Source organism: Equus quagga, chromosome 2, assembly GCF_021613505.1.
Source record: "Equus quagga isolate Etosha38 chromosome 2, UCLA_HA_Equagga_1.0, whole genome shotgun sequence".
NCBI classification, from domain to species: Eukaryota; Metazoa; Chordata; class Mammalia; order Perissodactyla; family Equidae; genus Equus; species Equus quagga.
This window is the reverse complement of record NC_060268.1, coordinates 79,785,830-79,810,074: the sequence shown is the minus strand read 5'-3', so window position 1 is coordinate 79,810,074 and position 24,245 is coordinate 79,785,830. Positions and strand designations below refer to the sequence as shown.

The 24,245-nt window shown below is 43.4% G+C and overlaps 1 protein-coding gene across 3 annotated transcripts in view; it reads left to right on the top strand.

Moving 5' to 3' along the window:
• The window catches only part of LRRK1 (leucine rich repeat kinase 1), a 122,745-nt gene that overhangs the window by 50,245 nt on the left and 48,255 nt on the right, over positions 1 to 24,245 (top strand). For all 3 annotated transcript variants that reach the window (XM_046653835.1, XM_046653836.1, XM_046653837.1), the window contains 3 exons: positions 1,573 to 1,752; positions 2,186 to 2,334; positions 23,013 to 23,239. In XM_046653835.1, the coding sequence (XP_046509791.1) occupies positions 1,573 to 1,752; positions 2,186 to 2,334; positions 23,013 to 23,239 (556 nt within the window). The remainder of the gene's footprint in view (positions 1 to 1,572; positions 1,753 to 2,185; positions 2,335 to 23,012; positions 23,240 to 24,245) is intronic.

Here is a 24,245-nt window from a genome sequence, read left to right as displayed (position 1 = left end):
ATGGAGAGGAGGAGGAAGAGGAAGCATGGAGACCAAAATGGGGCTCTGTCTCAGTGTTGTTGGATTGGGCCTCAGAGAATACACATGGGGTTTCGTATGGTTAAGAGAGCACCCTCTGGCTTTAGATAAAGCAGGGCTCAAATCTTGACGTTGCCATTTACCAACTGTGGGACCTTTGGCAAGTTCCCAAATCTCTCTGAGCTTTGGTTCCTCATATTAAAATCATGGCTATGAAATACAGCGCCTGCTCCTAACACGGACACATATCCATCCTTAACAGAAGTTGGAGCATAGACTGGATTTCTCTTACCTAGCCATCCTTGTAGTAAGTGAGTTAGGGATCACTCCTTAATCTCTGTTCATGTACCACCTCCTTTGAATTGTTCAAGTTATCAGTGGAGGGAAAAGAAGGGACATTTATTTAGCACCTGCTGTAGCCCAGGCTCTTTGCCAGGTGCCCGATGTGCTGGATTTTAATTCCTGCCATCCTGACCTCACCCCTAATTCCTGGTCAATTTCCTATCGTGGCTGAGAGGGCCACTCTCTCCTTGCTTGGGAGCACTTGGGTTCCTAAGGACTCTCCGCCTCTGGAAATGAGACTATGTTATGATGCAATTGGGAAGTTCAGTGTGGAGGGTGAGGTCGTTTTTCCATGGCAGCTAGATCCAAAAGACATTGTGCTGCTTTGAACTTGAAGATATTGTCACATTTCAGCCCACGCTGTCCCTCTTCACTCAATGTGTTAAGCGTTATTTCATCCTGGAATTAAGTAGGCGGTTCTTTCAAGGAGTAATTCTCAAAGATTTACAATGGAGAATCAGATCTATTTCTTCCATTAAAGCTATTTTTTTTACCTATAAAAGCAATATATGTGTATTACAGATAATTTAGAAATGTAGAGAAGTGTTATTACTCTCAGAACATAATGACATAACATGAGTTATGTCAGGCACCTGACATATATTATGACAATTTATTGAGCCAGGCACTTGACATACATTATGTCATGTAATCCTTACATTAAACTGGGGAGGATGGATGTTCTTATTCCCATTATACTGATGGGTAAACTGAAGCAGAGAGAGGTTAAGAAATTGGCCCAAGATTACACAGCTAAAATATTTTAACCCTCACCTCCCTGTCTCCACAGCCCTGACCCCTGTGTGTCATGCTACTCTAGGGGTGAGGTCAGCACTGGCGATGGGGAAGGGAATTAGGGGAGTGTTCACAGTCCCACTACCCAGAGATAATACTGCAACACTGAGGTACTTCTTTCTAGTCTTGTTGCCATGCATACATTTTTTTATTGTTACAGTCACACTGTATATGCTGTTTTGAATGATGCATTTCCTCACTTGGTGTCATTGGACAAGCAGGTGGGTTTATAATGATGTGGGGACTGTCACATGCGATTCAGAGGGACTATTCCAGGAAACACGGTCAACTGAACAGAAGCGACTTTCAGCTGGGAACAGGACAGTTGGGTTTTATTAATGGTCAAAGAGGAGATCAGAGTGGGAGCAACCAGTACCGTTCAGTGGGACTTTCCCTTGCCCTGTTGTCTCCCGCCAGGTCACTGCAGCCCCCAGCGGCTGCTGAACTGGATGCTGGCCTTGGCTTGCCAGCGAGGCCACCTGGGGGTGGTGAAGCTCCTTGTCCTGACGCACGGGGCTGACCCGGAGAGCTACGCGGTCAGGAAGAACGAGTTCCCGGTCATCGTGCGCTTACCCCTCTATGCGGCCATCAAGTCAGGTGGGTCCCCTGGTCAGTCTCGCCCACGAGAACCATCGCAGTTTCGAGATGTGGGACGGTTCTTCCCACTCACCCCTGGCTCTCAAATTGCCTGTGAGGAGGCTTTTGCAACTCGTGTTCTTTGCTTCTTTATCAAGATGTCTGTACACCTTCCCCATCCCCTGCTACTCGCATCTGCAGGGGCATTTCAGGGACAGGGACCAACTATGGCAAATGGGACCAAAGGGCAAAATGGGACCTACTCTAAAGAGCAAAATCCCACAAAGATTCTCTCACTAACAGGAACTCGATGCGTCAAGGGAAGTAATAGGGAAGCTCAACCAGCATAAGGGCGCTTTTTGTTTCCATTTCACACATCAGTATCTCCCGTTTTGGACAACGTGACACGCTCTGTATCTGAAATGCCCTTAGCTTTCCATTTTCCGTCTTTTAGGGAATGAAGACATTGCCATATTCCTGCTTCGGCATGGGGCTTTTTTCTGCTCCTACATCTTATTGGACAGTCCTGACCCCAGCAAACATCTCCTCAGGAAGTATTTCATTGAAGCTAGTGCCTTGCCCAGCAGTTGTCCGGGAAAGATGGTGAGTAGTCACTGCCTGTGGATGAAGAGGTAAAGAAGAGGTGGTATATTTCTACAATGGGATACTTTTCAGCCATGAGAAAGGACGTCCTGCCATTTGTGACAGCACGCATAGACTTTGAGGGCATTAGGCTAAGTGAAGTAAGTCGGACAGAGAAAGACAAATACCATATGATCTCACTTATATGTGGAGTATAAAAAGCCGAACTCATAGGAACAGAGTGGATACTTTGGTAGGGGCTGTGGGGTGGGGCAAATGGGGAGATGTTGATCATAGGGTTCAAACTTCAGTTATAAGATAATAAGTACTGGAGATCTGATGTACAGCATTATGATTATAGTTAATAATACTGTACTATATACTTGAAAGTTGCTAAGAGAGTAGATCTTAAATGTTCTCACCACAAAAAAGAAATGGTAATTAGGTGACGTGGCGTAGGCGTTGGCTAATACTACGGCAGTCATCATTTTGATAAGTGTATCAAATAAACACATTGTACACCTTAAACTTACACAATGTCGTATGTCAAATATATCTCAATAAAACTGGAAAAATACACAGGATTTAGTTTTAGTTAGTTTTCCATTTTAATAACAAAAACTTGGCTTTTTAAATTTAGCAACCTGTCATGGACTCCCTCTGGATCAGTCAGTGTGGCTACAACTCATTCTTTTAAATACGTATCTTAAATCTACAGAGTGAATATAGCTGAGTTGACTCAGCGCTTCTCCTATTGGCGGACATTTGGATTATTTCGAGTTTTTGCCTCTTCTAACATGGCCCGGTTTTCTCAGATATATGCTTACGTAGATCAAAGTCCTAAAAGCAGACTGCTTTGGAGTCACGCCCCCCAAAAAGCTGTGCTCATTCCCACTTTCCCCAGCATGATGTGGGAATTTCTGTCCCCACACTTTGGCCAGCCCTGGATATCCAGGAGCCTTTTAATTTTCATCAGTCCGATGAGTGAGATGACATCTCCTTGTTTTAGTGTCCACATTTTTATTATTAATAATATCGAGCATCTTGTCTTATCTTCATGAGCTATTTGCATTTCCCCTTAAGTGAGTGGCCTGTTACTGTTTGTTGATTATTTTTCTAAAAGGCTGTTTGTCTTTTCCTTCTCACTTGGAGGGCCTTTTTGTGTCAGAGATTTTAAACCTTTGTTTATCATGCATGTTGCCAATATTTTCCCCAATCCATTCTTTTTTCTGTCTGTTTGTGATACCAAAGATAAAAAATATGTATAATCAAATATGTCTATCTTTTCCTTTGTGCCATCTGAGTTATATAATCAGGTCATTTCCACCTCCATTTTATGTAAATATTCCCATGGAATCTCTTGCAATACTTATATTCTTTTATTTTTTTACATTGTAAGCTTTAACTTTTCTGGTATTTATTTGTGTATGTGGTATGAGGGAGGGAGTCTGGCTTTCATCTCTTCTAGATAGATGGTCAGTTATTCCAGCACAATTTTTAAAATAGAGCTTCCTTTTTCCTCTGAATTGAAATGTCACCATTGTCATTTTCCCCACTATCCACCTGTATACATTTTGGGATTCTCTGTACTGGTGCACTGGACTATTCATCTGTTTCTGGGTAAATGCCATACTGTTTTGATAATAGGCATTTCATGTATTAATTAATGCAAGTTTCCTACTCGTTATTTGTTTTTTTCAAAAGTATCTTGACTGGTATCAGACATTTGTCCTTCCATTTTGTGCATTTCCTATGGCGACTCTATTTGTGCAGCTTTTATGTTCTTTAATGAGATTTGGTCATTTTCTTCACAAAGGTTCTGGACCCGTCTTGTTAGTTTGTGACTTCTTTATTGTTTTTGCCACTATTTGAATGGAATATGTATAATTCTTTTCCATTTCCATTCCCAACCTGATGTTACTGGTACAGAGAAAAGCTCCTTTCTTTATGTTTTATCCAGTCCCCTTACCAACTTCTCTCTTTTTTCTTTTTTTAAATATTGGTACCTGAGCTAACATCTGTTGCCAATCTTCCTCTTTTTTCTCCCAAAGCCCCAGTGCATGGTTGTGCATCCTAGTTGTAAGTCCTCTAGTTCTCCTATGTGGGACACCACCACAGCGTGGCTTGACGGGCGATGTATAGGTCTGCACCCAGGATCCAAACTGGTGAACCACAGGCTGCCCAAGTGGAGCATGCGAACTTAACCACCAGGCTACTGGGCTGGCCCCCATCTGCAAATTTAAAACAGATTTGTCTCTTCTTTTCTAATACAGTCATGTGTCACATAATGACATTTTGGTCAACAATGGACCACATATATGATGGTGGTCCCATAAGATTAGTACCATGTGGCCTAGGTGGGTAGTAGGCTATACCATCTAGATGTGCGTAAGTACACTCTATGATGTTTGCACAATGACAAAATCACGTAATCATGCATTTCTCAGAATGCATCCCTGTCATTAAGCGATGTATGACTGTATTTATGTAACTTATTTTATTTCATGTCTTATTTTGTCACTAGAAATTTCAAAAGTTGGATCATCATATTGTTAGCAGATATATCTCTCTTTTTCCTGATTTTAAAGGTCTTGGCATCAGCAATTTTTGGGCATTTGCTGTAGATTTTTTCGTTATGTTTAGGTATTTTCCCTGTATTCCCTTTTGCTTAGAATTTTTATTATGAAAGACTGCTGAATTTGTCAGCTCCCTTTTTGGCAGCTGTTGATATATTCATATAGCTTTTCTACTTTAATTTGTTGGTGTAATAAATGATGATGATTGATGTTGACCCAACCTTGAATTTCTGTAATAAATTCTAATTGACATTTTTACTGCTGGATTTGATCAGTATTTTATTTGTAATTTTTGGATCTATATTTATAGGTAGCAATGTATAATTTTTAATTTTTATTGTTTTTATGAGATTCTGTCATCAGACTATGCTAGCTTTATAAATAGATTTGGGGAACGTTCCACCTTATTACGATTTAGAGAAGTTTTACAGTAATTATTTATTGTTAAAGGTTAATTAGATAAAACAGATCTTTATTTTTTTTACTGCTTTTGAGGTCATTGGTCATTTCAGGTTGTCTTCTTTCCCTTATTTGCAGTTCAGGAGGTTATATTTTGGTAGAAAACCATCCATTTCCTTCAGACTTTTTAAGTTGCCATCATGGTGTATTGCGTTTACGTTTTTTTGGTACTTCTTTTCTTCTATAATATAGTTATATTTCCCTTTTCATTTATGACGTTGGACAATTATGCTTTTTCCCTTCAAACTTAATCAGACCAGCCAGGAATTTATATATGCTAGTGGTCCTGTCAAGAAACTTGCTAGATTTTACTTCTTGTGTGTGTGTGAGATTTGTTCTGTTTGTTATTTCATTAATTTTAGCTTTTATCTGTGCTGAAACCTTCTTCACATTTTCTTCTTGAACATGTCTGTTGTGTTTAGTGGTGTGGTGGTTTAGGCAAGGCTCTGGCACGTGACCTCCTGTTCTAATCAGGGCTCCAGGCCTTGCTGCTTGAAGCCCTTCCTCTGATTACTTTGCCTCTCTGTGTCTTGCTTTCCTCATCTGTAAAACAGAAAGAGAAAATACCTGTCTCAGAGAGATGCTTGCAAATTAAATGTGATAGTATTTGTAACATTCTAATAACAATGCCAGGCACATGGTAAGTTCATAAGAGATGTTTGCTATTATTATTGGAATTCTTTTTCAGACTTATTGAGTTAAATATTTATTTCAGTCTTTTTTTCCTTCTAACTTTAGCTTGTCAGTTGCATTGTTCGAGTCCTTCATGTGCTGTCTATTTGTGCTGGCTTTCCTTATCAGAATGTGAAATACACACACATATATGTACATACATATGTATGAGTGTATATAAATATATACATTTCCTACTTCTACTGATTTTTATCTAGTTCTTCATATAATTCTACAAGTTGTTGCTTCATATAGCCAGTTTATGGTTTTATGACCCGTTTTGACCTGTTTCATTATATCTAATAACTACTTTATTCCTACTGATGCTTCTGTCCTTAAAAGTGGGATTATATCCTTGTCACATGGCCACACTGCCCTCTTTTTCTTTGTATTGACCGTGTATAAGTTTCCCCAGACCTTTATTTTCAGTTTTTCTTTGTCTTAGGTATATTTCTTATAAACGGCAATCAGTTTTTCATCCCATCCAAGAGTGTGTCTTTGAGGAATCCACTCAATTCACCTGCCATATGGGTTTATTCCTACCATCTTTTTGTATTATATCTATTGCTATTTTCTTTTTACCCTTCCCTTATTTTAGCAGGTTTCCTGGTTTCTAAAGAATACTGATATTCTACTTTCTGTCCCTTATTACCTCTCCGTGCCTTGTTATAGTTTTCTCAGTTATAAAACAGGGATAATTAAAGTGTCCCCCATGAAGGGCAGCTGTACAGTTGGCCTGCCACACAGGAAGTGCTCCATAAATGTTAGTTGAATATTAGCCTTGCATTGCAAAAGGAAATACTGACCACCTGACCCTTACACTGAGGTAGTGCTTGGTGTTTTTTCCAGCACTTTCTTATCATATTTGATCCTTAGAACGCCTTGGTAAGAACTACAAGGAATATAAGCTGTTTTACAGATGAAAATCTTGAGCTGTAGAGACATTTTGTTACTTGTCCAAAGACAGCAGATACTAAACAGTGATGCTCAGACTAGAACCTGAGCCTCCTGAACTTGGGGCTTTTCCCATGTCATGATTCCTGAGCTGACCCTCCAGGTGTTTCATGTAGAACAGTGGTTCTCACACTTTTCTGTGCGTGGAATCCCTGGGAGCTTTTAAAAATCCCCATGCTCAGGCCACACCCTACACTAATTAAATCTGAATCTCTAGGGTAGGACCCACGTCAGTAGTTTTTAAAATTCCCCCAGGTGATTCCAGCGTGCACCCAAGATTGAGAGCTGGGGCCTTTGATTTTCTTGGCTAAAGGTTGAAAGCAGATGGTTGACGTCTATGTCTGTGATCTTTTCTACGGATAACTCCTGCTACATTTGCCAAAAGAGGCACAGAGCATGCATTCCAAGAACAAGAAGACAAAGAAAAGACAATGTTGCTTTTCTTCTCCTTGGCCGTTTTTGGTAGAATCAGAAGAGAAAATGAAATTACAGTGCGGCCTGAGTCATAAGGGCTCCTTGGGCTTCCCCAAAGCAAGTGGTATTTTTATTATTCAAGTGAATTTCAAAGGCAAGTGCCTTGCAGTGGGCAATTGTGGCTGCCGTGATCTCTACCCTGTGACAGCACATTCCTTCTGTGCTGCTGGCATAAGAGAGGGGCAGCCCAGAGGGGTCCAGCAGTCGGGACGATGACTCAGGAACCAGAGGTAAGTGCTGCTGTCTCTCCAGGTGTGCAGTGGGACTGAACTGGCATTTTCAGTTCAGAAAATTAGACAAGGGCAGGCATAAAAAGGGTGCTTTGCTGCCATGTCTACACAGCCTGAAAACTCCCTTGACTTTGCTGGCATCCGTGGCAGTGACCTTGCTGAAGTAGTCATCTTGTTTTGTGTGTATTTGTGCTCTGCCTGCCCCTGCAGAAGGTCGGTACTTCTAATGGAATTGCAGCCTCCGTGGGAGTTGAGGCTCCAAGCCCTCCTGCACGCCTGTGTCAGGCATCGCCTAGTTCTCAGGCTGCCAGGACCTGCCTCTGCTGGCAAACGGGCTGCAGAGAAGCCCCCGTTGGTTTTCTACCGGCAGCGGCTGGGGGGAGCTTAGGTTTTGCTGGTGTCTGGTGAAGAAGGTCCGAGAGCCCACACCGTGAGGTCTGGACACACTTTTAAAAGAGCAAAAGCAGAGCCAAGTCAGACCTAACCAAAGTGGTTTCCTGGCTCTGGCTCATCGGTGCCTCTCTGAAAGCCAAGCTCGCCTGAACCTTTAACGAGACAGCCTGTTGGTGGTGAATGTCCTGTCAATGTTTGCTCTGTTGCCCTGAGAAATAACAACACTTTGATGCTGACACACCCAGAAAGGAGCAGGAAGACTCAGCAATGCCAGGAGAGGCCTCAGCGGGTCCTGGAACAACCACAGTGTTCGCCTCCACTCAGCAGTTAGGGGGTCAAGCCCGAGGGCTCGCTGGGGTAGTTGTAAGTGTTTGAAGTAGACAGGAGCTGAAATTAATTTTGAAACAAGCCAATGGGGAAATTATTAATTTCCTTTTAAAAGTCCTTAATGATTTCAAATCTGGCAGCTCACCTAGAGAGGAACATTTATTATTATATTGTCAATTTTTGGATTAGCTCTGGCTTATGTACCTTAAAAATTCCTGGTCACCCACCATTCAGATGCCTGTGTCTGTGCCCAAGTACCAGCATCCCGGCTGCACATTTTTGGAGCTGAAGCAGCCTTTCTCCATCTGCATGATCTGGTGGACTAGTATCTGCAGGATGCCCGGAAGGGGTAGGACACAGCAAACACGGCCTCTCCGCCCTTGCTGGGGCCTTCGTGAGCAGCTGATGGAGGCAGCTGAGGGAGGGGCTGCCTGCTCCCGAGAGCTCCTCATGTGCCGTGGGCAGGCAGCCCTTTCTGAGGGACACTAAGGCATCTGGGGAACATCCTTGTCCTAATGTTCAGTGCAAGGTTTTATGCTTTCTAGAGTTTTATGCTTTCTAGAGCGTTTCCACATGCACACATTGCCACCTTCTTGGTTCCTAACACCCTCCTCACAGCTGGCAGTGCTGTGCTATGTAGGAGATGTGGGAATGGGCCTTCTCTGGAGCAGCAGGTCCCCGGTGGGTAAGAGACAGCACTAGGAGCAGACTCTGCCTGCCTGTGGCCCAGACTGTTCGCCACTCACGTGTGTGAGAGGAAGAAAAAGTCCTCTGAAAGTCATGAAATCAAACTCCAGACTGTTCCAGATCTCTTTCCATCAAGTCCACTTTTCTTGTGCCCTGGCGAAGAATTCACCTGAGTGTTCTACATGTATCTGTTTTCTCTAGTTTCCAAATACCGAACCTTTCTTTGCCCTCATGGTCTGTTTGTGTGCTTTCCCCATGAATAGAATCCCCACTGTGACACTACCCACGTGGTTAGCGCTTCCTAGAACTTGAGAACAGACAGCAAAGCTCACATAGTAGAATAAGTGAGCAAGTACTCTGTATGATCTTTCAAGTAGGTATGCATGGTGGATCTTAAGACATAATATAAAGCAGCAGTTGTATAAACCACTTGTATTCAGTTAGAAATGGAGAAAATTATTAATAAAATAGAAATGCAGAAATAGTAAAAGTATTATTTGAACTTAGGTAGCAAACTAGAAAACACAACAGGAAAACATTAAGAGAGAAGAAGAAACATTATTAAGTGTCATTGGAACTATTAGATATCGGCCTAGAGAATTACATTCATAATGATGCAAATAAATTCCAGAGAGATAAGAGTTAAGCATTGGAAACTCATCAGAATATATTTTTAAAAGCACGTTTATCCAAGTTATATAAGGGAGATGATTATGTTTCAAGATTTTTAAGATATATACAGATGTACAAAGATATATAATCAGAAATAAGATGAATGTATTTATATGTTAAAGCAAAATTATTTATAGTAAAATATAATTTTAAAAAGAAATGTAAAGAAGAAAATCAATTGAATATATTTGAAAAAAGAACTGACAGAAACTTAAATCCAAAATAAGTCATTGATACAATTATATGTCAGTTGATAATTGCATTTAATTCAGCCACTGTTTATAAATCACCTACTAGATCCTTAGGACTCAGCAGTGACCAAGCCAGAACCACAGCCCTTGCCATCACATGCCTCACAAGTGCCACTGGGTAAGAAGTTAAGAGAAATGAACAGTTAATTTACAAATAAGAAAACACAGATAGTAAATCATGGCATGGAAACATACAGCCTTATTGGCAATTACAGAAATTCAAATTAAAACAGCTTGAAAGTCCTGTCACATACCTATTAAACTGGCAAAAATAAATATAAATGCTGAGTAAGACACTTGGCAGGGTCGTACAGAAATGGGCACACCAATGCCTTGCTCCTGGCACTGTTGTAAATTGGTTCCATATGGGTGGAAAGTAATTGGTATCATGTGACAAAAGCTATAAAACTCTTTTCTCCCAGTGAACTGTTCCAAATTTGGTATTTCCTTTCTGAAAGATACCTCTAGGACTTAATTCCAAAAAAAAAAAACACAATAGCCACAGACATTTCCAAAGCACTGCTCTTTATAAGAAGAAACTAGGGGAAAGAAAGCCAAATGTCCAGTAGCAGGGGAAACTTATACCTTCCATGCTATACTTGCAGGTGGACACCAGAGAGCAAGGAAAAAGAGTGCCTGTCTCCTCAGCACTCAGCACACCACCGCTCCTTGATCCCAGGACGCTCTCCCAATCTTAGCCCCACACGACATCCTCAGGAAGGCCTTTCTTAACCCACAGGCCTGGTCAGATCTCCCCTTATGTCTCTCAGAGCTTCCTGTCCATTTTATTCATAGCACTTAACAAAGTCCGGGGTTGTCTGTTTGGGTAATATTCTTGTTTAATGTCAATTCCCCATTTGACTGGAAGCTTCCCCAAAGCAGGGAACTTGGCCAATTTTGCTCACTCTGTGTTTGCCCCTTAGAGTAGGGCCTAGAATAGGATGAATGGGGGGTTCCATGGATGGATGGATGGATGGGTAATTGCATGGATGGGTGGATAGGTGGATGCATGGATGGGTGGGTAGATGGATGGATAGGTGGATGGATGCATGGATGGTTGAAATTTTATATATGCAGTAACCTCCGTTCTGTTTACGTAGGACTTTAATAGCTAACAAATTACTTTGCCAAACATTCTGCTGTAATTTCCTATACAGTCCTGCAAGGTAGAAATTTTTGTCTTTATTTAAAAGTTGAGGAAACTGAGTTTCTCTCAACAGTATGTTAGATAGCTTAGTTAACTGCAGACACTTTTATTTCTTACTTTTTTCTCTCTCTCTCAAATAGCTATTGGCAACATTCTTAAGTTGGAACTAGTGATGGGAGATTTCTTGTAAGCTTCCTATTTTTAAAAGGAATGACTAAAATACTACTGGAAAAAAAAAAGCACAATGTTTTCTTTTTAAAAAAAAAAAAAAAACCTCTATACCTATTTTAAAGAATTTTAGTGAAGAAAAAGTGATAAATGTAATTAAACACTTTTTGGCATTCAGATGATTAAAAGAGGTCCACTTTCCTTTGACATAGTGTGCTGATGACTTTCCTAAGTTCGCATGAGGCTATTTTCTTTGGGTAGGTCTTTCTTGGCCTCAGAACTTAAATCTTTGAGTTCAGTTGTTGATTTCTATTAGAGAAGATTTTGTTCAGTTTTTGCATCCATGTGCATACGTAATTGGCCTAAAATTTTAATGGCTCTTGCAAAGTAACTCGTTTTGACTGATAAAACGAAGTGAGTCCTCTATGAAGGAAACATTTATGTAACATAGGGACTGTTTGTTCTTTGAATGATTTGATTGAAAAAATTGTATTGAATGAGGAGCCTTTAGGGAGTGATTCTCTATTTTCTGTGTTTGTTTCTCTCATGCACATTATTTTATTTTCTCTCTTATTGTGTCACTTTGAGAATTTTTATTTTTGTAAGGAAATCTCTCATCTCAGCATCGTTATTTGGTAATGTTAGGTCTGGCTAAGGACAACATTTCCCGTCATTTAAACATTGTTTCTGCATTGCTTGTTAGATTGTCATTTCCCTTCCCAGATTATTAAGGTACATTTTCTTTAATTTTTAATTTAGTCACTTGAGTATCAACTTTATTATTTTTTCAGAGATGCTTGAATTGGTTTTATTTATCCTCTTCCTTGTTTTTACTTCATCTTGGTTTTTCTATTCTTGCTTGGTCTAATTGTTCTCATTTTCCTGCTTCCTTTAGCTTTCCATTCTAAGTGGGGCACGGCCCTTTAATGTGTTTCACTTTTTATTTTTCGTGACTGCAATCAGAGCTGTGTGTTTTCTTTTCCATTACTTGTGATGCTTTTATTGTTCTAAAAATACATTCTGCTGTTGTGAATTGGTTTTTCTCTCCCACCCAAGCTTTACTTAAAAGGGAATTTTTACTGTCTAAATAATGGGACACTTCGATTCTGCTTTCATCATTGGTTTCTACCTTGACTTTGCCTCTCTCTAGGAATGAGATACATAGAGACTTGCCTTTTTTCCCCTCCATTTTCTCCTTTTACTTTTTCCTATTTACTTTTCCTTCATACTCAGAATGTAATCAATTTATGTGCAAGTTCATATCTATTTGAAGACAGAATTCATTCTCCTACCCCTACCATTTGGTGAACTACCACTGTTACTGTGTCGTGTAGCTTTATGATTCTTCTATTAATTTTTTGCATATTTGATCTAGCATATTCTGTTCATATTCTTCCTGAATTTTTATTAGTTTTTCATTTATGTATTTGATCCTGCGTTGGAACATAAAGATTTAGCATGGTTGTATTTGGTGTTGTGGTTGGTTAAGTGTCTTTATCACTATAGTTCTCTCTCCTAATGCCTTTGAAACTGTATCAGCTTTTCCAAGACCATGTGAACATGGTGATACGGTAGAAAGGAACCAGACAGAGCATCAGGCACCTGAATTGTGATCCTGGTTTTCCTACTTTTGAGCAGGTCACCTCTCTGAGGCTCCTTCTGTGCAAATTGTGCCCGACATTACAGGGTTCCTGTGAGAGTCCATTGAAAAAGTGGGCATGAAAGTGCTGTGTGTGCATTGCAAAGAGTCACCAAGAAGGTATTGGCATGCAATCACAGCTCAGCTTCCAGAAGGTTCCCCTACAGCATCTGGTCTTGAGTATGCCCTTGGAGGCAACGGTTGTTCCAGGCTACTCTTTAAAAGGCCATTATACATTTGTCTTGTAAGTTACTTTTGTACTTGTATTTCTCATTGATCTAATTTCTATGGTAATATCTCCTTTTTTTGTTTGTTTAAGTTATATTAGTAGCTAACCACTGCTAATTCTGATATTTGCGGCATTTTTAGCAGACACGCTTTTGTCTTCTCTCTCCCTTCCCTTGCTTCTGTTAGTATTCTCAGGTCCTTTTTGAAATTCTCCTTCTATACCGTAGAGTCCTCACAGGCTTTCCCTAATTTAATGACTGGCTTTTCTGTCCTTTTCCTCATCTTTTTGTTATATTTCTAATCTAATTATCTCAACAGGCATCCTTTTGGCTTTCAAGAATCTGTTTCTTTCTTTTCTTTTTGTAATCTGTGGGCCTCTGTCAATGGAATGTTCCAGGTTCCCAGGTCTTGACTTCTCCTGTCTTGACTTGACTCATTGCCATCTGTCTCAGTGCTGCCATAACCAAGTACCAAAAATTGGTTGGCTTAGAATAACACAAGTTTATTGTCTCAATTTCCGGGGCTGGAAGTGCAACATCAAGGTGTTGGCGGGCTGTGCTCCTCTCACGCCTTCAGGCAAGGACCCTCCCTTGCTTCTTGCTGGCTTCTGGTGCTGGCTGGTAACCCTTGGCATTCTTTGGCTTGTAGACCCCTCACTCCAGCTACATGCCATCTTCTCCCTGTGTCTTCACGTTGTTTTCCCTCTGCACGTGTCTGTCTCTGTCCAAATCTCCCCTTTTCATAAGGATGTCAGTCATATCGGATGAGGGCCCACCCTGATGACCTCACTTTTAACTTGATTACACTCTGCAAAGAGCCTATTTCCAATTTAAGCTCATATTCTGAGGTACTGGGGGTTAGGACTTCAACATATCTTTTGAGGGGGACACAGTTCCACCCATAACACCATTTTTGAGCCCCTTACTCCATTGCCCTTGGCCTGGGTCCACCCGCCATGGCCACCTTGCTTACACGTGCAGTTGGCCAGTCAAGGTCATCCTTCCATTTTAAATGTCCCCTCTCTCCTTGAGAGCCTGTCCCCACCAGAGTGCAGGGACTTGAGCAGTAGGTGTTGGAATCCCCGCGTGGAGGGGGCAAGGACAGCGGGCATATTCCGTTTCGTTTGTCGTAGCCCGTGCATGCACAAGGAGGCTGGGACAGAGCTGCTGTCACCAATGTGCGGATCCTCTGTCCGGCTGAATCCCTGTCATGTAGGGCATCCTCTGATGGTCTGGATTCCTGGAGAACATTTGCAGGCTTGGAATTTACCCCCAACTTATTGGCATCCATCCACAGACCCCCTTCTGCCGCCATATTTCTTCCCTGCTACAATCATCGACATCACTCAGGTAACCTGAGATGCATCTTCAGATTCTGCAACTGGCTCTGCCACTCTGAGCATCTTTGTTTTTAGAGTTTCTTTTGGCTCCTTCTTCAGGCCTTTTAGTGACTCTGCTCTGTTTAGATTAGACCCGCTGCTTTTTCATCTTAACTGTCTAGTTGCTCTGACTGCTCCTACACATACTAGAAGGTGGCTCTTGTCTTCCTGGCTGGTTCAACAAGGAGGAGGCACCCTCTGCCATCATCCCAGGAATCTTTGTTCAACAACCAAAAGAAAGGCTTGGGTTTTTTATGGGCCAAGGATTCATGAATACGTTTTATAATGTTCTATGTATTTCCCCTCACTTTCACATGTGTGTCTTGATTGAGTAGACTAATTCTGTTGACTGCTTTCATGCATCATGCCCTGCTGTCATTGAGCTCTTGTCTGTCCCCTCAAGGGACTTACAGTCTCCAGGCGGGAAGATTCTTACCCCGTTAACCATAGGTCACAGGAGCAATGAGTTGGGAGCACGGAGAGCAGAGGGATGAATTCTGCTTTGTGTACTCAGTAGAGACCTAGCGAGGAGGTACCATTGGAACTCCACTCTGGTGAGGCTGTTCTCCACCTAACAAGATCGCAGAGGTATGCACCCTGCCATCACAGCAGAGAATCCTTCTCTGTGTCTGTTCCAATCCTGATTGCCAGCCCACAGCTCTCAAGGTTAAAAGCCATGCTAAAAGCAACAGACTCCAGTCCTTCACTTAACAATTATTTTTCTTCAACCATTAAGGGTTGCACTAACATAAAAGCATAAGAGATGTCATTGGAGCCCGTGGCTCATTCACCGTGATATTTTATGTCCAGTGATTTCAAGAAGCATTGTGTAAAGGTGGATGATTGTCCTCCTGGACCACAAGCTGCATCACAAGACAGGGAGACCTTTCTTACACAGAAGCACCCCCAAACATCACTCTGCATTAAGAGCCAAATGCCCTTAAGTACATCCAGTCCTGCTTGAACTGGCCCTAGTCACTGCCACTGCCTCGGAAAACAAATTTCCTAAGTCAGCACACCGTGCCTTCTGGGAGAGCACTACTTTCTCCTCTTTGGCCTGAAATCTAAAGGGTGCATTCTTGAGGTCAAACACAAGCACATTCTCCATCTGTTTGCTCCAGAGTGGGTATGCCTCAACCACGGCACTGTTGAATTGGTGGGGTCTCCGCGTGCAGCTGTCTTTGATTTTGTAGTCCAGTGTGCATGGAGTTAATTATACAATTGCTGGCCTCTCTCCCTCGAAACCTTGTTTATTGTGATCCCACCTGGACTAAACACAAATTAGTAATGAGGGCCTCAGGGCTTGCCTGGCTAGGTTTTGCTGTCAAGTGTCCTGCCACCTTCTTCACTGTGCATTCTTGCTCCTTCCTCTCTGCTGCTTTGTAAACATCTGAGCACCCTGTAATGTTTGTGCACCAAAAGGAAAAGAAGTTTTGTAAATGAAAGTTTTCAAACTAACCCAAGTCCAGGTAGAAATCTTACACTTTTTTTCAACTTCCGTCCAGCCCAGAAGTCTTCACAAGTGTGTCCACATTCTGAGTGTGTCATCATGTTTGCAGACTTCTGCTTTTACAACTTCTTCTGGGGCTTGCGTTGAACAAATGTCAACCCTACAGAAACTCTGGTGGGCATGAGACCTAGAAAGAGCTCCATTTTAGGAACTGGCAGCGTCTGCTTCCTCTTCTTCCTCATGTCTGGGGAATTCAGAGGCACACACAGCTGCTCACTTCTTATTGATGATTTCTTCTGATAAAACAATGCCCCAAAAGGAAGCACACGAGGTTTCCCAACAGGTGTTCTTTCTTGGCTTTGTGGTCAACATCATATGCTCATAGTCCATGAAGATCAAGAAACCCATGAGTCAGGGTGACCAGATCCACGTTCAGTACACTCACTCACACACACACACACACATACTGCTCTTCTCTCTGAACCATAAACTCTCTGAGCGTTGCTTCTATCTGTAGCATCCACGTCTCTAATCTGCCCCAGTGCCTGACAGAATGCCTTTGCCAGCAGTATTCAAGTAAATGCTGATGAATGTATGAACACAAGTTAAGCAAGATGGCGTCCCTGTTATATAAGTGGGGGTGGTAACACATGGACCCCAATTTAGGGTGAAGAAGGTGGTCCTTGCACCAGGGTTTGCAGGATTAGTAGGACTTAGACGGGAGCGAGGAGGGCCATGAGTTCCAGAAGAGAGAAGACAGAGCAGGGTTCAGAGGCAGGAGAGGGTTTCTTTCCCCTTCATCACAGTGGCAGGACAGAGTGTGAAGATAGAGGCCAGTCCAGCCTACAGAATCTTGGATCCTTGAGTGACCTCATGACACCCACCATCTGAAGGAAGCAAGCTCTCAGAAGTAAGCTTTTGCACAAGCTCTCTTAGCTCCAGGCCCACAAGCTTGTGTTTCCTACCAAATACTCCCATCACCATAACAACCCATATACCAGGGAGAGCATCTGCAGCTGCAGAGCAACCGGCAGCCGTTTGGCACATTGGCCAGCCAATTACTGACAGCGAGGCCATACCCCCTCAGGCCCCAGAGCCTTCCTATGAATTTCAGCGTTGGGTCCACTTTCTGAGCCCTGTGATTCATTTATGAACAGGCAGCTTCTGGTTAATGGCAGTTTCCCCTTGGCCTTGAATCCTCTGCTCAAGGAGTGTGCCCAGCCCCCAATTTCTTCTACCTAGAACAAATTGTTAACCCCACAAGCCATCTGCCTGCAGGAATGCAGAGGGCAGGCAGAGGTCTTAGAGGAAACAGTGAGACATAAAGTTGGAAAGTGGTTGGGGCAGATTTTGGAGGCGTGGGGCTGCCCAGGGAAGGGGTTAAGATGTTCTGCTAAACGCAGGGTAGGGGTGGGGGAAGGTGGAAGCGTTTTGAGCTGACCTGGATATTTTAGGATGCTCAGTCTGGTTAGAGGTGTGATGAATGGATCACAGGTCTCGGTGACTTGATTCTCTTCAGCGCACAGACATTCATTTAGTGTCTGCTGCATGCTAGGCATGCAGCCGAACTTCAGAGAAAGACAAGGCCCTGCACTGGAGGCGCACACAGTCTAGGTTGTGGACAGCCACATCACCTGCTGGGCAAAGGAGACGACCCTTGGGCTGAGTTAGTGCAGCACAAAATCAGTGGGCAGGTTCATATAAGGGGAGTTGAGCCGGACAGAGCCTGAGAAAGTACCCCTGTCCACCGAGACTTGCCAACGTCCTCCACAGAGTTAGTTAAGCAGCCACAGGGCTTGGGTCTCCTAAGGTCAAACCCTCGCTCCTTATGCAGTTCTAGGCTGCAGCTCCAGGCTCAGAGGACATGGAGGAGATTCAGGAGGGAAATGCCATTGTCAGGACAGCATCATCTAAGCTGATCCCCCAAGGAGGTCAGATTCGTTTGTACCGTATTTGATTCATGTCACAATAACAATCTGATTCATTTCTGTTGGGTTTTTTTTTATAGTCCTACAGAATTTTATTTATAAAACTTTCAATAGACACCTAAGATTTGTTGTTTAAAATCAAAGCCCAAACTAGCCTCCTTTTCGTCTTGCATTTGGCTGCAGTTTCAGTTCTGGCCCAATCCATTTGATATTGAATGACCAGAATGGCCACACAGGGCGAGTGGAAAGGGTCAGACTGCAATCTAGACCCTTTGGCTTTGTGTCTAGCTGTCCGGCCTTGGGCCCGGGGCCTGGGTGCGTCTCCAAGAACCCAGGAAGAGGAGGCAGCCAGGCTTTTGGAGGGCCTTTTTTGACTTGGCATTGCAAAGACTGGCAGGGCCACCTTCCTCTCAGCCCACTCCTAGGTTGGCTGCATGCTTACCCCAAGGTCCCCCATGGGAGGCCACTGTCCTCACCACTGCAAGCCAGAAAGAATCCTGAGTCCAGAAGTGACCTGGGCATCATCTGGTCCAAAATGCTTATTTAACAGATTAAAACCAACAGTAACAAGGTGAAGAATGATACGATTATGAATTATGGAAAGATTAGGAAGACGCCTATGTGACTGGCTTTGGATTGGAGGCATCAGAAGGCACTCATGTTAAATACAGAGTGGTGTGGGATCAATGGGCCGAGAAGCAGTGACTCCCCAGGACCAGTGAGCATACCTAACCCCCAGATCTTGGTTTCTAAATGCCGTTTTCTGCTAAGGGGAGTCAGGGCTGATTCCAGGGCTGGGGCTTGGAAAGTACCAGAGGAGACTGGAACATCTTGTTTTGCCAGGAAGTAAGGAAGTGCCCCAGAGTGATAGGGATATGTCAGAGGAGCCCAAGAGCCCCCTTGATGAGACTCCCACTGGCCAAATTGGGGACTAGTTGAGCATCAAAAGAAATAATGATAATAATGAATTATAATACTTAGAATAAAACGGAATCCATGAGTCCATAGTGATACTTAAAAGGAGCAGATAGTGGGGGGCACCCTTCTGTATGGAAGAATGCCAGGGAACAAATGTAGAAGGAATGGTAGTTTTAGAAAAGTCACCACTTTGCAACCACGAATGTACTAATTGAGTCAGGCCAAGATGCTGAAACTATTGGGTGAAATGATGTAGGAACACAAGATATTCACTAGGCTCAGGATATCACCCCACAGACTGCTTGTTAATCACAAAGAGTAAAATGTACCTTAACAAAGGAGGGCTCTATCTGACAGACACCACCTTAACCAAGGGGTCAGACTTGGCATCACCATTCAAGGAGTAACCTGACGTCAGATGCCCTCTGGTGGGGTTCCATGGGTAAGACTCAACATTGTCTGAGATTTTTGCCAAAAATGCTTAACTTGAATCTAAACAATAGGAAACAATTGAGTAAATTCAGATTATGGGATATTCCACAAGACAACTGGAATGACGTGAAAAATTGCAATGCCAAAGTTGAAAAAGACATAAAAAAGCATGAGGACTCTTCTAGATTCAAAACAAGTAAAGAGACATGACGACTAAACACAATGTGTGATTCTTGATGGGATCCTGGATCAGGACACAGAATAGTTATAAAAGACATTTCTGGGATAATTGGGAATATTTGAACATGGACTGGATTTGATGATACTGTATTGATTTCATTTCTTGGAAATGATAAGTATATGGTTGTCATGTAGGAAAAAATTCTTGTTCTTCAGAGATACATGCTGAAGTATTTAGGGGTGCGGTGCCAAGATTGCTTGCAAAAGATTCAGCAAAAAATGAAAAGTGTGGGGCCAGCCCCATGGCCTAGTGGTTAAGTTCACCATGTTCTGCTTTGGCAGCCTGGGTTCAGCTCCCGGGCACAGACCTACACCACTTGACGTTGGCCATGATATGGCAGCAACCCACATACAAAATAGAGGAAGACTGACATAGATGTTAGCTCAGGGCAAATCTTCCTTAGCAAAAAAAAAAAAAGAAAGAAAAGTATGTGTGGAGAGAGAAAGGAGAGAAAGCAAATGTGGCAACATATTAGCAAGTGGTAAATCTAGGTGAGGGATAGATGAATGAGTATTCTAGTCCACCTTTTCTGCGGTTCTGAAATTTTTCAAAACAAAAAATCGTGAGAGGAAACATTAAGGATAATAAAAACAGACCCAAAGCAGTAGAGTGACTTGTCTAAAAAAAAAGATCAACTGAGACTAAAACTTCATTCTCTTGTCCCCAAATCCAGTATGCTATCTCCCATCCCTCTTCATCCAGGTGAATGGAGAGAGAGACAGACAGACAGAGACAGAGTCCCTCATCCCCTTGGTTCAAGGACGAGAGCTCTAAGAGAGTGTTGTAGACCCAGCCTTTCCAATCCTGGCTACTTAGCCGAGGAAGACAAAGACAAGACACACATCGCCATCTATTGGCCAGATAAGGAGGTCTGTCTGCCGCTGCCAATTTTGAAAACAAACAGCCCATGTTATTGGTGTCTTTCCCACTGTCCGCCTGGTTGTAGCATTTTCCCACTTGCGAAGCACTCAGTTTTGTTTCTCTAATTTTCTGATACGGATTTCCAACTGCTTTGGAGAAACAGGCCAAAAAGCCAATTTCTTCCTCCCAGAAACCTAATTGAGCCCCAAATTCTTTGATAATCAAGAAGAAAGAGAAAAGCCTGTTCATGTATATTTAACTAGGTCTCTTTACCACGCGACACCAGCGAACCAAACCACCAGGCTTTCTGACTCCCACCTGTGGAAATAAACAAAGGCCAATCAAATGAGAAAAGCATAGGCGATTTATTCAGAGCTTGAGGTAGCAAGAGAGTCGGCCATCGGCACTTGCGTTTTGGCAGAGACTCAAAGGCAGACAGAGCAGTGGGAGAGCTTCACAGGGGAAAAAAGGGAAGGCTTCAGGTGTGCCCTGATGGAGGCTGCTGATGGGGAAGCTGCAGGCAGCCAACTAGAGGTGCGGTGTCCCACGTGATTGGTTGGGGTGCATATTTGGCTTCCTCTGGGTTGGTCTAAGTTGGAAGTGGGGACAAAGCCTAGGGAAGCTGTCAGTTATTAATCAAGTCCTGGCCATTCGGGGCCCGTGGTTACAGAAGTTATTCTTGAGCTTCCTGGATTGTTATTAGAGATAGCCATCTGCCCTCCTATAAGTTTGCCTTCCTGGGCTTTTTTTTTTTTTTTTTGGTTTTTATTGAGATTATGATAGTTTACAACCTTGTGAAATTTCAGTTGTACATTACTATTTGTCAGTCATATTATAGGTACATCTCTTCACCCTTTCACCCTTTGTGCCCACTCCCCAGCCCCCTTTCCCCTGGTAGCCACTAATCTGTTCTCTTTGTCCATATGTTTAATTTACATGTGTGGGTGGAGCCATACAGAGGTTGTCTTTCTCTATCTGGCTTATTTCATGTAACATAATACCCTCAAGGTCTACCCATGTTGTTGTGAATGGGATGATTTTATCCTTTTTTAGGGCTGAGTAGTATTCCATTGTATATATATACCATGTCTTCTTTATCCAGTCATCAGTTGATGGGCACTTAGGTGGTTTCCATATCTTGGCTATTGTGAATAATGCTGCAATGAACATAGGGGTGCATGGGGCTTTTTGAATTGCTGATCTCAAGTTCTTTGCATAGATACCTAGTAGTGGGATGGCTGGGTCATATGGTATTTCTATTTTTAATTTTTTGAGAAATCTCCATACTGTTTTCCATAGTGGCTGCACCAGTTTGCATTCCCACCAGCAGTGCATGAGGGTTCCTTTTTCTCCACATCCTCTCCATTTGTTATTTTTTGTTTTATTTTAGCCATTCTAACAGGTGTAAGGTGATATCTTAGTGTAGTTTTGATTTGCATTTCCCTGATGATTAGTGATGATGAGCATCTTTTCATGTGCCTATTGGCCATCTGTATATCTTCTTTGGAGAAATGTCTGTTCATGTCTCTTGCCCGTTTTTTGATCTGGTTGTTTTATTTTTTGTCATTGAGCTGTGTGAGTTCCTTATGTATTGTGGAGATTAACTCTTTGTTGGATATATGATTTGCAAATATTTTTTCCCAGTTGGTGGATTGTTTTTTTGTTTCAATCTTGTTTTCCCTTGCCTTGAAGAAGCTCTTTAGTCTGATGAAGTCCCATTTGTTTATTCTTTCTACTGTTTCCCTTTTTGGAGAAGACATGGTGTCCAAAAAGATCCTTTTAAGACTGATGTCAAAGAGTGTACTGCCTATATTTTCTCCTAGAAGTCTTATGGTTTCAGGTCTTACCTTTAAGTCTCTGATCCATTTTGAGTTTATTTTTGTGAATGGTGTAAAAGAATGGTCGATTTTCATTCTTCTTCATGTGGCTGTCCAGTTTTAGCAGCACCATGTGTTAAAGAGACTTTCTTCTCTTCATCGTATGCCCTCAGCTCTTCCTGGGCTGTTATTACAGATAAGGGGCTTGGTTTCCTGGGCAGGTTGCTGCAGGTTTTGGGTCGTAGTTCTCTTTTCACATACGGCCTGGCCATGGTCTGTTTGCATACTCATCTCTCACTTTGGAGGCAGCCTGTCCACAAGCACCCAGTGTAGAGCCTGGCGTGGTGCAGGCAGCTGCAGGCGGCAGCAGCTCCATCACAGGGAAGAGAGCCCTGAAGGGAGGTCAGAAGACCCAGGTTTGGGTCTCAGCCTTCTCCAGTCTGGGGAGGCGCCTCCAAGTTTGCATGGCCTCCTCTGTACAGAGCAGGGGCCGTTCCTGCTGCACTTCCTGCCTGGCTGTGATCTGCCCTGTAAAAGGTGACACTGAACCCAAGTGCTCCCTCTAGAGGCTGGAGAGTGAGTAGCTGGAGCCATGTAGAGATGACCTGAGAGATGCAGGTCCAGATGGGAATAGGTCCCTCCTCAGTGCCGGCCACGGGAGGGACGTGGTCCCAGCATCTTGGGACCCCAGCTAAGATGAGCAGACACACTCCCGCTTGAATGAGTCACTGTTTTATTCCAAGTCGACACTGGCCCTGTGCTCACCACATGTGCTCTTCCCTTTCTCCAACACCCAGCCTCTTCGTGTGAAATGGTCCCACCTCAAGTTGCCCTGGGTGGATCTAGACTGGCTCATAGACATCTCCTGCCAGATCACGGAGCTGGACCTTTCTGCCAACTGCCTGGCTTCCCTCCCCTCGGTCATCCCCTGGGGACTCATCAACCTCCGGAAGCTGAACCTCTCAGACAACCACCTGGGGGAACTGCCCAGTGTGCAGTCATCAGATGAGATCATCTGTTCCAGGTGGGCTCCCACCCCGCGCAGGCCCCCCGAGGGAGAACAGGCTCTGTGCCCTGGCTGCCACCACGGTCATCCTCCTGCATGTGTTCCCTAATTGTAGTTAGTCGTTTTCACAACAAATTTGCAGTTAAAATGGGAGAAGGAAGTTCTTCCTGCCCCTGTGCAAGCACTTGGGAACAAGGTCTCCGCTTCCTTTCCAGGTGAACACAGAGAGGTCCAGAGGGGTGGTTTGTCTGGCCCATATTTACACTGCTCACTGGCAGCCACGTGCACCCGCTTGCCTGAGATGCCCAGCCTTGTGGACGCAGACAGGAAAAAGAGGAGGGGGCCTGAAAACTTCTGGGCTGGCGGAGGCCGTGGGGCCCAGAGGCAGCAGCTCTTATCCCGCCTCCCAGGAAAGTGGGAAGGTCCTCGGAGAAAGAGTTAACCCTGCAGGGCTCTGGCAGCAGGTGGGCGTGTAGGCAGCTCCTGTCTCCTGCTTTGGGAGCCTGGAAGAGGTCTGAGCCTTCCCCCTGAGGCCTCACGGCAAGGGGAAGGACCTTACCTTCCCTGACGTGTTGATGATACATACTTGCAAAGCTTGTTCCCTAAAGGATTTGAGCTGATTTCAAAAGCTAAAGCTCTAGGTGAAGTAAGAAAGAACATTAGAAAGAGCTTAAGGTCAGCAGGAACCGTGGGGAAGCCCACAGACAAAAAATTAAAGAGCAGGTGCCGTCCAAGTGGAGGTCCTTAACCAGGGCCATCGAGGGTCTGAAAAGTTAAAAGCCCCGCTCTGTGGTCTTCCAGCAGCTCTCAGGGCACCTGCTCATTTCGCTGTCACATACATGAGAAAGGTTCACATCCCTGCCAGTCAGTGAGACCAGGGTCAGCCCGAGAGAGATTTGACTTACTTTGTCTACACAGGACATGGTAACAGTTAATGCAATGATTAAAAATCGTATTACTGCATTTTCAATGTACGCTCTTTAGCCTTGTGCAAGGAGGAAGAGAGAAATACGTTTACAGAGAG